This window comes from Rhinoderma darwinii, chromosome 8 (assembly GCF_050947455.1).
Source record: "Rhinoderma darwinii isolate aRhiDar2 chromosome 8, aRhiDar2.hap1, whole genome shotgun sequence".
Lineage (NCBI taxonomy): Eukaryota > Metazoa > Chordata > Amphibia > Anura > Rhinodermatidae > Rhinoderma > Rhinoderma darwinii.
In genome coordinates this window covers 95,734,571-95,747,404 of record NC_134694.1, presented here as the reverse complement: position 1 = coordinate 95,747,404, position 12,834 = coordinate 95,734,571, and the positions used below count along the sequence as shown (strand labels likewise).

At 39.6% G+C, this 12,834-nt stretch overlaps 1 protein-coding gene across 2 annotated transcripts in view; it reads right to left on the bottom strand.

Annotated features, from left to right (window-relative positions):
- Positions 1-12,834, bottom strand: part of GPC3 (glypican 3) — a 338,054-nt gene that overhangs the window by 301,292 nt on the left and 23,928 nt on the right. For both annotated transcript variants that reach the window (XM_075834383.1, XM_075834384.1), the window contains exon 2: positions 1,729-1,890. In XM_075834383.1, the coding sequence (XP_075690498.1) occupies positions 1,729-1,890 (162 nt within the window). The remainder of the gene's footprint in view (positions 1-1,728; positions 1,891-12,834) is intronic.

Below are 12,834 nucleotides of genomic sequence, written 5' to 3'. Positions count from 1 at the left end.
TTAAAGGGTTTCTACACTTTGGACCATACCTACTTCTTAGATCCGTCTCTTGGCAGTAAACCGATCACAAAGTGTCTCCACATAGAGCCCTTATCTGTGGGGAAAACTGGCAGTAAGTGTTCAATTTCCCTGCAGCACCACCAGAGGGGAAATAAAGCATTACACAGTGTCTATTCATATCAATGTGTTATCTGTATAATGCAGGACAGTACAGGTCCCCGAGAGTGAGATATGCTCTTGATAACTGCTCTCCACTCTGGCCATGAGATGAAGATCCTGAACAGGGGAACACCGTCTATTAACTCAGAATTCCCTAATAGGGCATACAAAAATGGATCTTCTAAACTGGACAACCCCTTAAGGTTAATGGGCTTCCTATGAAATCAGTCATGTGTTTTGGATAGTTGTAGAAATAAGTTTATAAGCCCATTGTGATACAGACCATTGCTTGTGTATACATCCTCTTCACTCTTCAACATGAAAACATCGGGCCAGTACTGAAATATCTTAGCAACCTTCTTCTTGTCCCTGGGCCAAATCTTTAAGGTCTCCATTGAACTATGTCCCATAGTGAAAAGATTTGCCGATATGCAATAGGTGGACCATTTACAATACTTGTTTGGTACAATGCCGCACAGTAGACTAAACCACTCTTCATGACAATGTCGTTTACATTGGAGACATCACATTTCGATAAAACATACGGCTCAGAATGTGTACACTAATTTTAGCTGTTTGCAATTAAAAACTTAATGAATAAAATGATTCACACTTCTCCAGACGTTTCTGCACAATTATATGTAAACAGTGACAGGGAAACCCGGGCTGAAAAGCCTTCTTCTCCAAGAAGCTGTGGGCAGCGGTGAGCACATCCTACTCTCACCTTTTACCGTTAATAGTGCTATGCAGAGTGATGAAACCCTGCAATTGCCATTATAAGAAAATACTCAGATGCAGAGCTATATTTCTAGCGCTCGGACAGAATTATAGCTCTGCATTGTTGTTTAGATCTATACTACAATAGCTTCTGTGTTTCAGCAAAGTACATAAAAATTGACATATACAAAGCGTTGTGTCAGCCTGCAGGATTCAATATTAACCTGACTTTCTTAAACTTTAGCACAGTTACTAAGATTATTTCCTAAAAATCTCTAAATATACACGTTCTTTTATCCCTTAACATGGGGTGTAAATTCAACTAAATCCAAACATGTGAGCACAGGCTAAGCCAACATGGTGAAGAGCCCACTCTTTGTCCATCCTTTATATAATTTTTAGGGTACCTTGACTGTTGTACAGAAGAAATCCCGTACAGTCTGGTAGTATTTTTAGGGGTTATACATACAATATGGGTAGTTTCTACCAACTGTCCAAATGCAGCGACACCTAAAAACTCCACCAACAGTTAAAAACCCCTTTAAAATCAAGGCAAATATTCTATTTTCCCCACAGTAAACTCTTTGGAAAAGATGTAGCAGATCTGAATTTGTTAGATTTGATACAGCCCAGTTTGTTATTGCAGTAGTTACCACGATTCAAAAATAATGAATTTTTAAACGACAACTTCAACTCTGCTATGTCTGTGTATATGCACCTAGATAATTATATTTCCTGAATTTTAGGGAGATAATATACGGTGGGGAAACAAATCTAGATGACTTGTTTTTAGTAACAATGTTCAGATTATAGAAGGATATGCTAGACAGAAGACACTTTTTTGGAGCTCACCTTGAAATACGGCTGCATTCTGAATTATCAGGAACTTCAACTTAGCGCTGGCAGCCTGAATGAGCTGCTCCATGTTTACGCGAGAGGCAACTTGATATCTTTCCTCCATTTTCTTTGAACAACATGTTGAGGTTTTTGTGACACAGACTTGTAGATCTGATCCTGGAATAGAGGAACGTCAATTTTAACCAGAGCACTCACTGAATGAGCTGTATCCAAAACGTAAAAAATAAATTGAAGTACAATGCAACAAATAAATCTACAAAATACTAACATTTTATTTTTTATGTACAAATATTTGAGCCTCTTGTTAACTCCTTAAGTAGACCAAGTGTAATTTTCTAGAAAATGTACCACTACTTGGATCATTTTGTGGACTGTCAATATGCAGCAGAGAGAAAGAAAAGGAAAGGAAAAGGAAAGGGAAGGAAGAAAAGACAGAAAAAAAAAAAGGAAATGAACTTAGATATCTTACCCAAACAAGGAATTTCGATTTTGTGAGTATAGCAGCCTCAGCGCTGATTCAAACAGTGAGCATGAGTGTACGCACAGGGGAGAGATGGGGGAGTGGAAAGTGTAATGTGAGTTTGCAGACTTGTAGAAACAGTGACCGTGACCTGTCTGCAGCTCCACTGTATCTGTAACACGGCAGACAAGAACAACAACTTCCTGATAGTGAATTAGGAGGAAGTAGAGGTTTGTAGTAGCTTTGCTTTGAAGGGAAAGTCTTAACAAAGGTACTGTACATCAGGATCTTGAAGAACTGTAACGTTTTTATTTATCATAGCTCTGTTCACATCTGCGCTGGGGCCCCGTTCTGATGTTCCGTCTGAGGTTTCTGTCAGAACGGGACCCTGAGCAGACACAAACTGACACCGACGGAAACCAGAGATTTCCGTTTCCATCACCATTGATTTCAATGGTGACGGAGCCGGTGCCCATGGTTTCCGTTTGTGTCTGTTGTGCACCGGACCCGTCGTTTTGATGGAAGCAATAGCATATTCGACTACGCTATTGCTTCCGGCAAAACGACGGATCCGGTGCACAAAAGAGACAAATGGAAACCAAGGGCACCAGCTCCGTCACCATTGAAATCAATGGTGATGGAAACGGAAACCTCTGGTTTTCGTCGGTGTCAGTTTGTGTCTACTCAGGGTTCCGTTCTGACAGAAACCTCCAATGGAACGTCAGAACGGGACTCCAGTGCAGATGTGAACAGAGCCTGAAGTAGTGAAAATGAATAGGAGATATCTATGGAAATTTGATAATAGTTGTTTGAGAAAATGCAAATAAAACAAGCGGATCTATATCGGCGCCGATATAGATCCGCTTGTTTTATTTGCATTTTCTCGTACCCAAGCGGTCACCCTGGTGACCGGCCCGGATCTGGCAGCAGCTACCCCGTGGAACCCAGTTCTGAACTCCTCCAACCTCACGGTGAGAATATATATCCCCTTCCCTATCTCACCTCCAATTTCCTTGATTCACACCAAGTGGCGCCGTGGCTTTTTTCTCCTTATTCTATAATAGTTGTTTGAGATAGATGTACTCTATTGTGCCAGGAGCAATAAAATAAAATTTTGCTAAGTGCCACTCATGTCCATGGATTGTGTCTGGTATTGCAGCTGAGACCGTATTATGTGAATGGGGCTGAGCTGCAGACATATAGACCATGGACCAAGAGTGATGCCATTTCTGTGGAAGGGGAGCAAACTTTTATCACATTAGACTAATAGAGCTAGATGACTTATGTTTCTGTACTAGAAGCTGTAAAATTCACTTTCCATATGTATTACATGAACTGCACAATATATATCATTGTAGACTACAGCATGTGATTTTTCCATTGACTTCTATGGGGAGAAAAACATCACATGAAGAAGTTGCATCAAGCAACGTGAGACGGCATAATTTTCAGAATAGGCATCACATAACACAAGCTATCATCTTGCTCTATGTACTGTTCAAATTCTTAGTTATTGTTAATGAGTAAGAGATTTTAAAAATCCTTAAGGATGCGGTAAACAAATTACTGTAGACTTTAAAAGCCAGTCAGAGCGCTCAAGTTAGACCTCTCTAGTGGCTAGTTTGATTTTCTTAGTAGTCAAGAGTTTTTGAAAGAGCAGTTCTGGGAACATTTCGTAGAAATGCAGAAAACACTGTTTGTGTCTGAAACATTGAAGAGGCTGCTGTTCTACAGCGAACCCTGCAGTCCCTTCGTTTAGTGATGGTCAGAGCGCGGTCCGGGCATGATTGTGTTGGGAGGGGGAAGGCAGGGATAATAAGGGGGGAGAGAAAGTGCATGTTAGGCGGAGGTCAACAGGAGGGGTTTGTAAGGAGAGAAGAGAATATTGGTAGTGAAGGGGATAGGTAAAGCGAAAGGGGATCCTGGTAGGAGGAAAGGGATGGTTCCTTGTTCAGACACCATCTTCAGGACCAGCAAGCAGCCCGTCCACCAGTACTATTATTGTTCTTATTCCGGCTAGTACTTAGATTGTTGACATCATTGTAGGCATGTTGAGGTCATGTTAAGGTCATGGTAGGCAGTTATTAAGTGGAATATTTGGGGGTCCCATCAGAGGTTGGTGACCCCTCTTAAAATCTGGTAAATGTTTATGGATGGTGTTGTTCCTACCGGGGCACAAGGGTGTGACAGAACTAACAAATTTTTAACCACGGACTTGACACGGTGGGACTGGGGAAATTGCCTACCAATGCTTCCTTCCAGGATTATTTAGACTGTTTAGGTGTTTATAATGTTCTGTTACTGTATATGGTATATATTTAAGTTATTTCAATCAATGTTATTTTTAACGTTGTAAATAAAAAGAGGCTGCTGTGGCCAATATTTCCCACTGTCCCGCAGCGTGTGCCTGTGAGTTTTTGTTAATTCCAAGGGGAAAGATGTGGGAATGGGTGTTTTAGCCGGACTAACTCTCCTATACCCTAGTTATGCAGATTGGTGGGGATCTCTCCTAAACATCCTAAGAAGAGGCCATGAACTAATATTTCTGGAAACCCGTTTAAGCATAAATATACATTAAAAAAGGGGTGTTTCTGAAGTGTTTACCTGCATCCCTATATGCCGATGTGTGGACCCAGTTTTATTGTTACATAAGCTGCCCCATGTGATGCCACTAGTTATAGTAGAAAAGGGAGCTTTGAACACTTTCATCTTACAAAAAGACGGACATTCACCTGTCAAGGCCAATGACTAGCTCATTGTACAGAACTTCCGCCCTCATTGGCTGTAATGCCATAACAATAAGTGAACAATTTTTAGAAGCAGACCACATTCGTAGAAAAATTTATATTATTATAAATTTGTACAATTAAGAGTTCTTTCCGTTGCATAAGTTTGCCTCAAGATTGCATTTCTTCCCATTACTAATTGTTCGCCTACGACGTGTCATTTAACACCCCGAACTTTCCAAATCTATATATAAATAAATAAAACAGTAGGCCGCAGTTTGCCTGTAGGTTCAAGATTGCAAACACAGTATGATCACAAAAGGAATTAGATAAGCACCATAAAAATGTGCCTCAAGTTCTCCGTCACCATAGAAACATTACAAGTTCAAGTAATCATTTAGATTGTTTAAAGGTGCAGATCCACACAGACATCATAAAACTCCCAGCCGTACAAAATTACCGTCTAATTGGTTTTGCTTAATAATTTAACATAATATTTGTCCGATTTTTTTTTTCTTAATTAAAAAGCTGATCTTCTCGGGGGATGATAAATTCTAGTCGGAAATTAAAGAAACACTCTGGGTAAAACTGAAATTTCAGTGTTAAGCACTATTCTCCCCATATTCCCATGTGTCCCACATTCCCAACATGTTAGGGGGTGACTGACTTTGGTAGGGTATCTCACTACTTAGCACTCCTGCAGTTATACTCTGATTTTGTCATGCGTCACCCATCTGCTCTGTACAATGTATAAGTAATATACTCATCTGCACCCTCTTATTCAGGCCCCCTATGGCTGGTAAATCTGTATAATCTGGCATGAGACCAAGGAACTCATCTGATAATCGGCACTTGGTGGTTCTATTGCTGGTCTTCAGATGTATGGCAAATCTTGGAGACTTCATTGCAGCTACTGAAGATTATGACGATGTCTCCATCTTTGTTGGGGCCTTCATCATGATCTTTAGGAACCGAAGTGGAGCCATCAAAGATCTACCATGGGGCAGATAGGTATATATATATATATATATATATATATATATATATATATATATATATTTGTTTGTGTAAGTATGTGTTAATCAGTATTACAGAAGGGCGCTAGAAAAGGAGCATAAACTCTTCAAAAAAGAAAGTTATGGTTACATGTATTATGTTACGATATAGACAACAAACTCATCGTTGATAACCAGCTGCCTCTATGTATTTTATGCAAGATTACATTTTGATGGATATCATGCTACATAAATGTGTTGCCCATGACAGCAGAAGCTTAGTGACTAAAGGGTTAAGTCCGGTGAAGGAGAAATGTTGGCTTCCCTTTTATTGGCTGAGGAAGAGTCAGGTGGCCTCACCTTAGCCCATTATTATGGCTTCCTAGGGATTACTCTTCCTTTCTGGTGCCAGCATGCTAATTGCCCACCCAGCCTTCTTGATTTTTCTAGGCAGTGGTAATAAGAAATCAAAATTTTTGGTTTATTTGCTCTGATGTATGTTTGGGTTATATTATAATTTATTGTAAGGAGCCATGAACGAAGGCCAGTTTCAGATGGCCATATTACAGCTGTATACCCTAGGCAGAACCGTGGAGCATACAGGTGTTGTGTCCTTAATACTTCCATCAAAATGAAGCAATTTTTCCTACCTGAATTTGGGCCGTCAATATGTACTAATTGCAATCACTAAGCTTTGCCTTTTAAGCCTTTTAATAGCAATTCCCCAATTCAAATGTTATGTTCCAAAACACATCCTTAGCGCTTCCGCATTCCCATAATCTGCAGTCTATCGATAGGCTACAAGCTATTATTAACACCAGGGAAAATTCTTATCACAATCCTCGGGGGGTTTCACTAATAACATTGTAATAGCGGAGGTTTATTAATACAGCTACCTAACATATCGTCTTAAGATTCTCCAAATGAGGAGATAAGTTTAACAAAAGTTCTGCTTGGGCTATGGTGCTAGGAAAATTCACATAATTTACATAGCAATTTTAGCTTCTATGGGTGAACTTACGTTTTCCATGTCTTTTATGCCTTTTTTCTTCCACAGGGAGAAGAAGCGATAACTAGGTATAACCTTTTACATTAAAAATAAGTTACAATAAAATTTGATCAAATGGAGCAATTTGTGAGTCTTCCTTTAAAATAATAGAGGGCACATTAGTATTCCAATAATGGGATCCCACAACTGCAAGAGATTACTTCTTTGCCTAAAGCTAAATGTCCTTATAGTTTACTCCTATTCACTAGAGCTTTTTGTTAAATTGGATTGAAATGGCGCAGCTACGATGACAGGTGGATGAAACGCTGCAGAACATTTACACTTTTATTGCAAATATAAGAAAACTCATCACCAAAGCCCCCCGAGTACGTGAGTGCGTAAAACGACTGAAATTAAAATGTTAACAGATAATGACACGATGCATTCATGTGCTGCTATAAAGCTATACGGCAAGCATTCACACATGGCAAAGGAGAATTTTCTTATATTCCAGGTAATGTCTCCAAGAAGTGTATTAGAAGAATTCCCTTGGCTGTAGTCAAGCAGATCATATGTTCGATACCAAGAAACCTAAAAGAAAAACTTTCTCAATATCGCAATCAGGTAAAGACTTGCAGCATCCAGTCTTCTGTCTTGCGGTTAATTTCTTCACCCAGAGTAAAATTCAGATTACTGCCCCGCTCTGTATCTAAATACCCTGCCAAACAGAGTGTCTATTTGGCAAGCCCACCCCATCCCCTGGAACTTAGCACCTGGGGCACATTTCCCACTAGATTCCCCCCTACGTAAGCCCCTGATATAAGTAACAATTCCAAAAAATATCTGCCCTTCTTCCACAATGCTAAATTTCCTAAAACCACGGGGTCCCTCCTCCTCTAAAACAGACGGAAAGGAGGTCCGCAGCCTCACCTAGGTTAAAAGGGAAATGCAAGAAAAATCATAAGGATAATTGTTTTGTTTTGTTTTTTAACCCTCTTAAGGGCAGACAATACACATTTGTATTAACCATGGTTTTAGCAGGAAAGTAGGAAAAGTCCTGTAGCCGCAGAAGTTAAACAATGGTGTAAATAAAATTCGGAGACACCATCGGAGATGGTTGAGTTGTTAATAATTGCTTCTAACCAAATCAGTGTTTCTTTTCCATTCACTTTCTGAATGCAATACAATGTAGTGAAAGTGTGCTGCTTTCTGGCATTTTAATACCCAGATGAGCCCCCTCTAAAATTATATTATAAAGGGGTCCCAGGACTCATTCTAGGAGGAAAATGTGACTTAAAATAAGAGTTTTGCTTTTCCCTATTAATGTGGAACGCATCTCCATCGTACTATTGGTAAAGACTTATTATACTTCTTACTTGACCTACTGTGGCAATATACTGTCATATGCAAAAATATGCACACCCCTTGTTAAATTAATTGATCATCATTACTTTTTATTTGCAGAATGTATCGACAATGGAATAAATTAAACTTGGTATGAGTAAAAGTTGGAGCAAGTTTCCTTTTTAAGGACTCAGAATTTAAATGTTTTTTTTTACCACAATACAAAGTGATGACATATTGCTAGGATATGACATCATTTATTGATCGGTTGGGGGTCCAACTGATAGGACCCCAAATGATCCTGTGCAGCAGTGTCAGTAGAGCGCTGCTACTTCTTCACAGTATTTTCCTACATAACGACGCTCCAGGAATACTTTGCATGGAATAAGCTGAACGTGAACGATAGGGGTCCCAGTGGTCGAACCCATACCAATCATAATGCTATGGCATATCTTAGTGATATGGGAAAATTATCTAATGTCACATCTCTGTGAGTGATAAAAGTATGTGAACCTTTAGGATTAGCAGATAATTTAAATGTGAAGTTAAGGCCCTTTTACACCGACCGATAAGCGGCCAGTGCAGCGAGCCACATTATAAGTGCCCTGTCTCCTACATAAGGAGATCGGCGCTGTAATGTAGGTGACAGTAATGCTTTTTATTTAAAAAAACGATCTTTTTTCACAAAGTTAGGAGCGATTTAAGTTTATGCTAATGAGCTTTCTTAATGCCCAAGTGGGCGTACTTTTACTTTCGACCAAGTGGGCGTTGTACAGAGGAGTGCATGACGCTGACCAATCGGCATCATGCACTCCTCTCCATTCATTTACACTGCACTAGCGATATAGATATATCGCTATGTGCAGCCTCATACACAAGCCCTAACATTACTAGTGTCCTGATAATGAATACACATGAAATCCAGTCTGGACGTCATGTGTACTCAGAATCCTGACACTTCTGAATCTTTTTTGTGAGATTCCAGCAACGGATACGAAATCTCGCGAGATCTCGGAGCTAAACGAGATTTGGTTTCACTTGCCGGAATCTCACAAAAAAAGATTCAGAAGTGTCAGGATTCTGAGTACACATGACGTCCAGGCTGGATTTCATGTGTATTCATTATCAGGACACTAGTAATGTTAGGGCTTGTGTATGAGGCTGCACATAGCGATATATCTATATCGCTAGTGCAGTGTAAATGAATGGAGAGGAGTGCATGATGCTGATTGGTCAGCGTCATGCACTCCTCTGTACAACGCCCACTTGGTCGAAAGTAAAAGTACGCCCACTTGGGCATTAAGAAAGCTCATTAGCATAAACTTAAATCGCTCCTAACTTTGTGAAAAAGGATCGTTTTTTTTAAATAAAAAGCATTACTGTCACCTACATTACAGCGCCCATCTCCTTATATAGGAGATAGGGCACTTATAATGTGGTAACAGAGTCTCTTTAAGTTTGGAGAAAGCACTGCATTCCAGCATAAAAACCGGATTCCATATGTGGTGGTAGTATCATAGTTTGGGCCTGTTTTGCTGCATTTGGGCCAGGACGGCTTGCCATCATTGATGGAAAAATTTATTCTGAATTATACCAGCAAATTCTAAAGGAAAATTTCAGGACATCTGTCCATGAGCTGAATCTCAAGAGAACGCGGGTCATGCAGCAAGATAACGACCCAAAGGACACAAATCGTTCCACCAAAGAATGGTTTAAAAAGAATAGAGTTAAAAGTTTTGGAATGGCCAAGTCAAAGTCATGACCTTAATCTAATAGAAATGTTGTTGACGGACCTATAGCGAGCAGTTCATGGGAGGAAACCCTACAAAATGACAGAGTTGAAGATGTTTTGTACAAAACAATGAGCTAAAATTCCTCCAAGCCGATGTGCAGGACTGATCAACAATTACCAGAAACGTTTAGATGTAGTTATTGCTGCACAAGGCGGTCACACTAGATACTGTAAGCAAAGGTTCACATACTTTTTCCACTCACGGATATGTGATATTAGATCATTTTCCTTTAAATAAATGACCAGGTCTAATATTTTTGACTTATTTGTTCGATTTGGTTCTCTTTATCTACTTTGAGGATTTGTGCGAAAATCGGATGTAGTTTTAGGTCAAATTTATTGCAGAAATATAGAAAATTCTGAAGGGTTCACAAACTTTCAAGTTCCACTACATAAGCACACATACATACATATATATATATATATATATATATATATATATATATATATACACACACACACACACACACACACACTACCGTTCAAAAGTTTAGGGTCACTCAGAAATTTCCTTATTTTTGAAAGAAAAGCACAGTTTTTTTCAATGAAGATAACATTAAATTAATCAGAAATACACTCTATACATTGTTAATGTGCTAAATGACTATACTAGCTGCAAACGTCTGGTTTTTAATGCAATATCTACATAGGTGTATAGAGGCCCATTTCCAGCAACCATCACTCCAGTGTTCTAATGGTACATTGTGTTTGCTAACTGTGTTAGAAGGCTAATGGATGATTAGAAAACACTTGAAAACCCTTGTGCAATTATGTTAGCACCGCTGTAAACAGTTTTGCTGTTTAGAGGAGCTATAAAACTGACCTTCCTTTGAGCTAGTTGAGAATCTGGAGCATAACATTTGTGGGTTCGATTAAACTCTCAAAATGACTAGAAAACGAGAGCTTTCATGTGAAACTCGACAGTCTATTCTTGTTCTTAGAAATGAAGGCTATTCCATGCGAGAAATTGCCAAGAAACTGAAGATTTCCTACAACGGTGTGTACTACTCCCTTCAGAGGACAGAACACACAGGCTCTAACCAGAGTAGAAAGAGAAGTGGGAGGCCCCGCTGCACAACTGAGCAAAAAGACAAGTACATTAGAGTCTCTAGTTTGAGAAATAGACGCCTCACAGGTCCTCAACTGGCAGCTTCATTAAATAGTACCCACAAAACGCCAGTGTCAACGTCTACAGTGAAGAGGTGACTCTGGGATGCTGGCCTTCAGGGCAGAGTGGCAAAGAAAAAGCCATATCTGAAACTGGCTAATAAAAGGAACTATTTAGGGAAGAAGCAGGCAGCTGGTATACTATCTGTAATGGAGTGGCCAGCGCAGTCACCAGATCTCAATCCCATAGAGCTGTTGTGGGAGCAGCTTGACCGTATGGTACACAAGACGTGCCCATCAAGCCAATCCAACTTGTGGGAGGGGCTTCTGGAAGCATGGGGGGAAATTTCTCCTGATTAACTCAGCAAATTAACAGCTAGAATGCCAAAGGTCTGCAATGCTGTAATTGCTGCAAATGGAGCATTCTTTGACGAAAGCAAAGTTTGAAGGAGAAAATTTTTATTTGAAATAAAAATCATTATTTCTAACCTTGTCAATGTCTTGACTATATTTTCTAGTCATTTTGCAACTCATTTGATAAATATAAGTGTGAGTTTTCATGGGAAACACAAAATTGTCTGGGTGACCCCAAACTTTTGAACGGTCACCCATGAAAGGGCTTGTACAGGATTAAAGAATAATGGCTGATTTCTTCTTATTCTGTAGAACTCCTTTTTAGACCATGTTGTCTGCTTCCGGTCTGCACATTCAGAACTGGGTGCCAACCAGCTGAACTAAACATTAGGCAGCATTATACAGTTTCTATCCATTATTAGCTGTTCTTTTTTTTTCTGTTCATTGCAGTAAATTAACCAAAAATGTACAAGTGGCTTTAGTACAGCAGAGAGAAACGTGTATTTGTACTAGATATGATAGATAGAGGGACGGAAATGGCATCAATTTCTTTTTTAAAAAGAACACTCCAGACACCATAAAACACCTTCCTTCATTGATCCTCTTAAAAGCAGCAATTAGATGCGGGCAGCAACATGCACCCATCTAACAAAAAATAACAGGCACACAAAACATTAAAGCAAGCAGCACAACAAAACAGCATGTATAGATTTGTTAGCCAAGAGAATAGAAGACATTGACAGTTCTATGAAGAAATACTTGTTACAGATAATGACGAAAACCCAGAGCTTCATCTCACCACCATTGACACATCAGGACGTAAGCTGTGTTCTATATGAATACTTACACACACTACATACCAATGTATGGAAGAAAAATCATTTTAAATTCTGACCAGAACCTCTCCGCTTCAACTTCTTTACAAAAATGATATGCTTTAGTGACATGCAGCACGATGAAATGTTATCTGATTGCATTATGATATTGTCAATGCTTGTAAGTTCCTAGACAAAGCATTTAATCTCATCTGTATGGAAAAATGTGTAGGGGGCAATGTGCTAGAAATGGATCAACACTGTCCAATAGAAATTCTATGTAAAATGAATAGTGTGAATGAGGGTCGGCTCTAGGTGTATATGGGTCCTTGGGCGACAGGGTCACAGTGGTCTCCCAGCCTACACCACCATCAGCTTGACAAGAGTAGAAGATGTTTGTCCAGTTTACCATTGGTCTTTGAAGCCCAATGATCCCTTGCTTCTGCCCAAGCTTGCCTAGTGCGGACGCCGGCCTTTGCATGACAACGTGAACCAATGAATAGTTTTGGTTACCCTGCT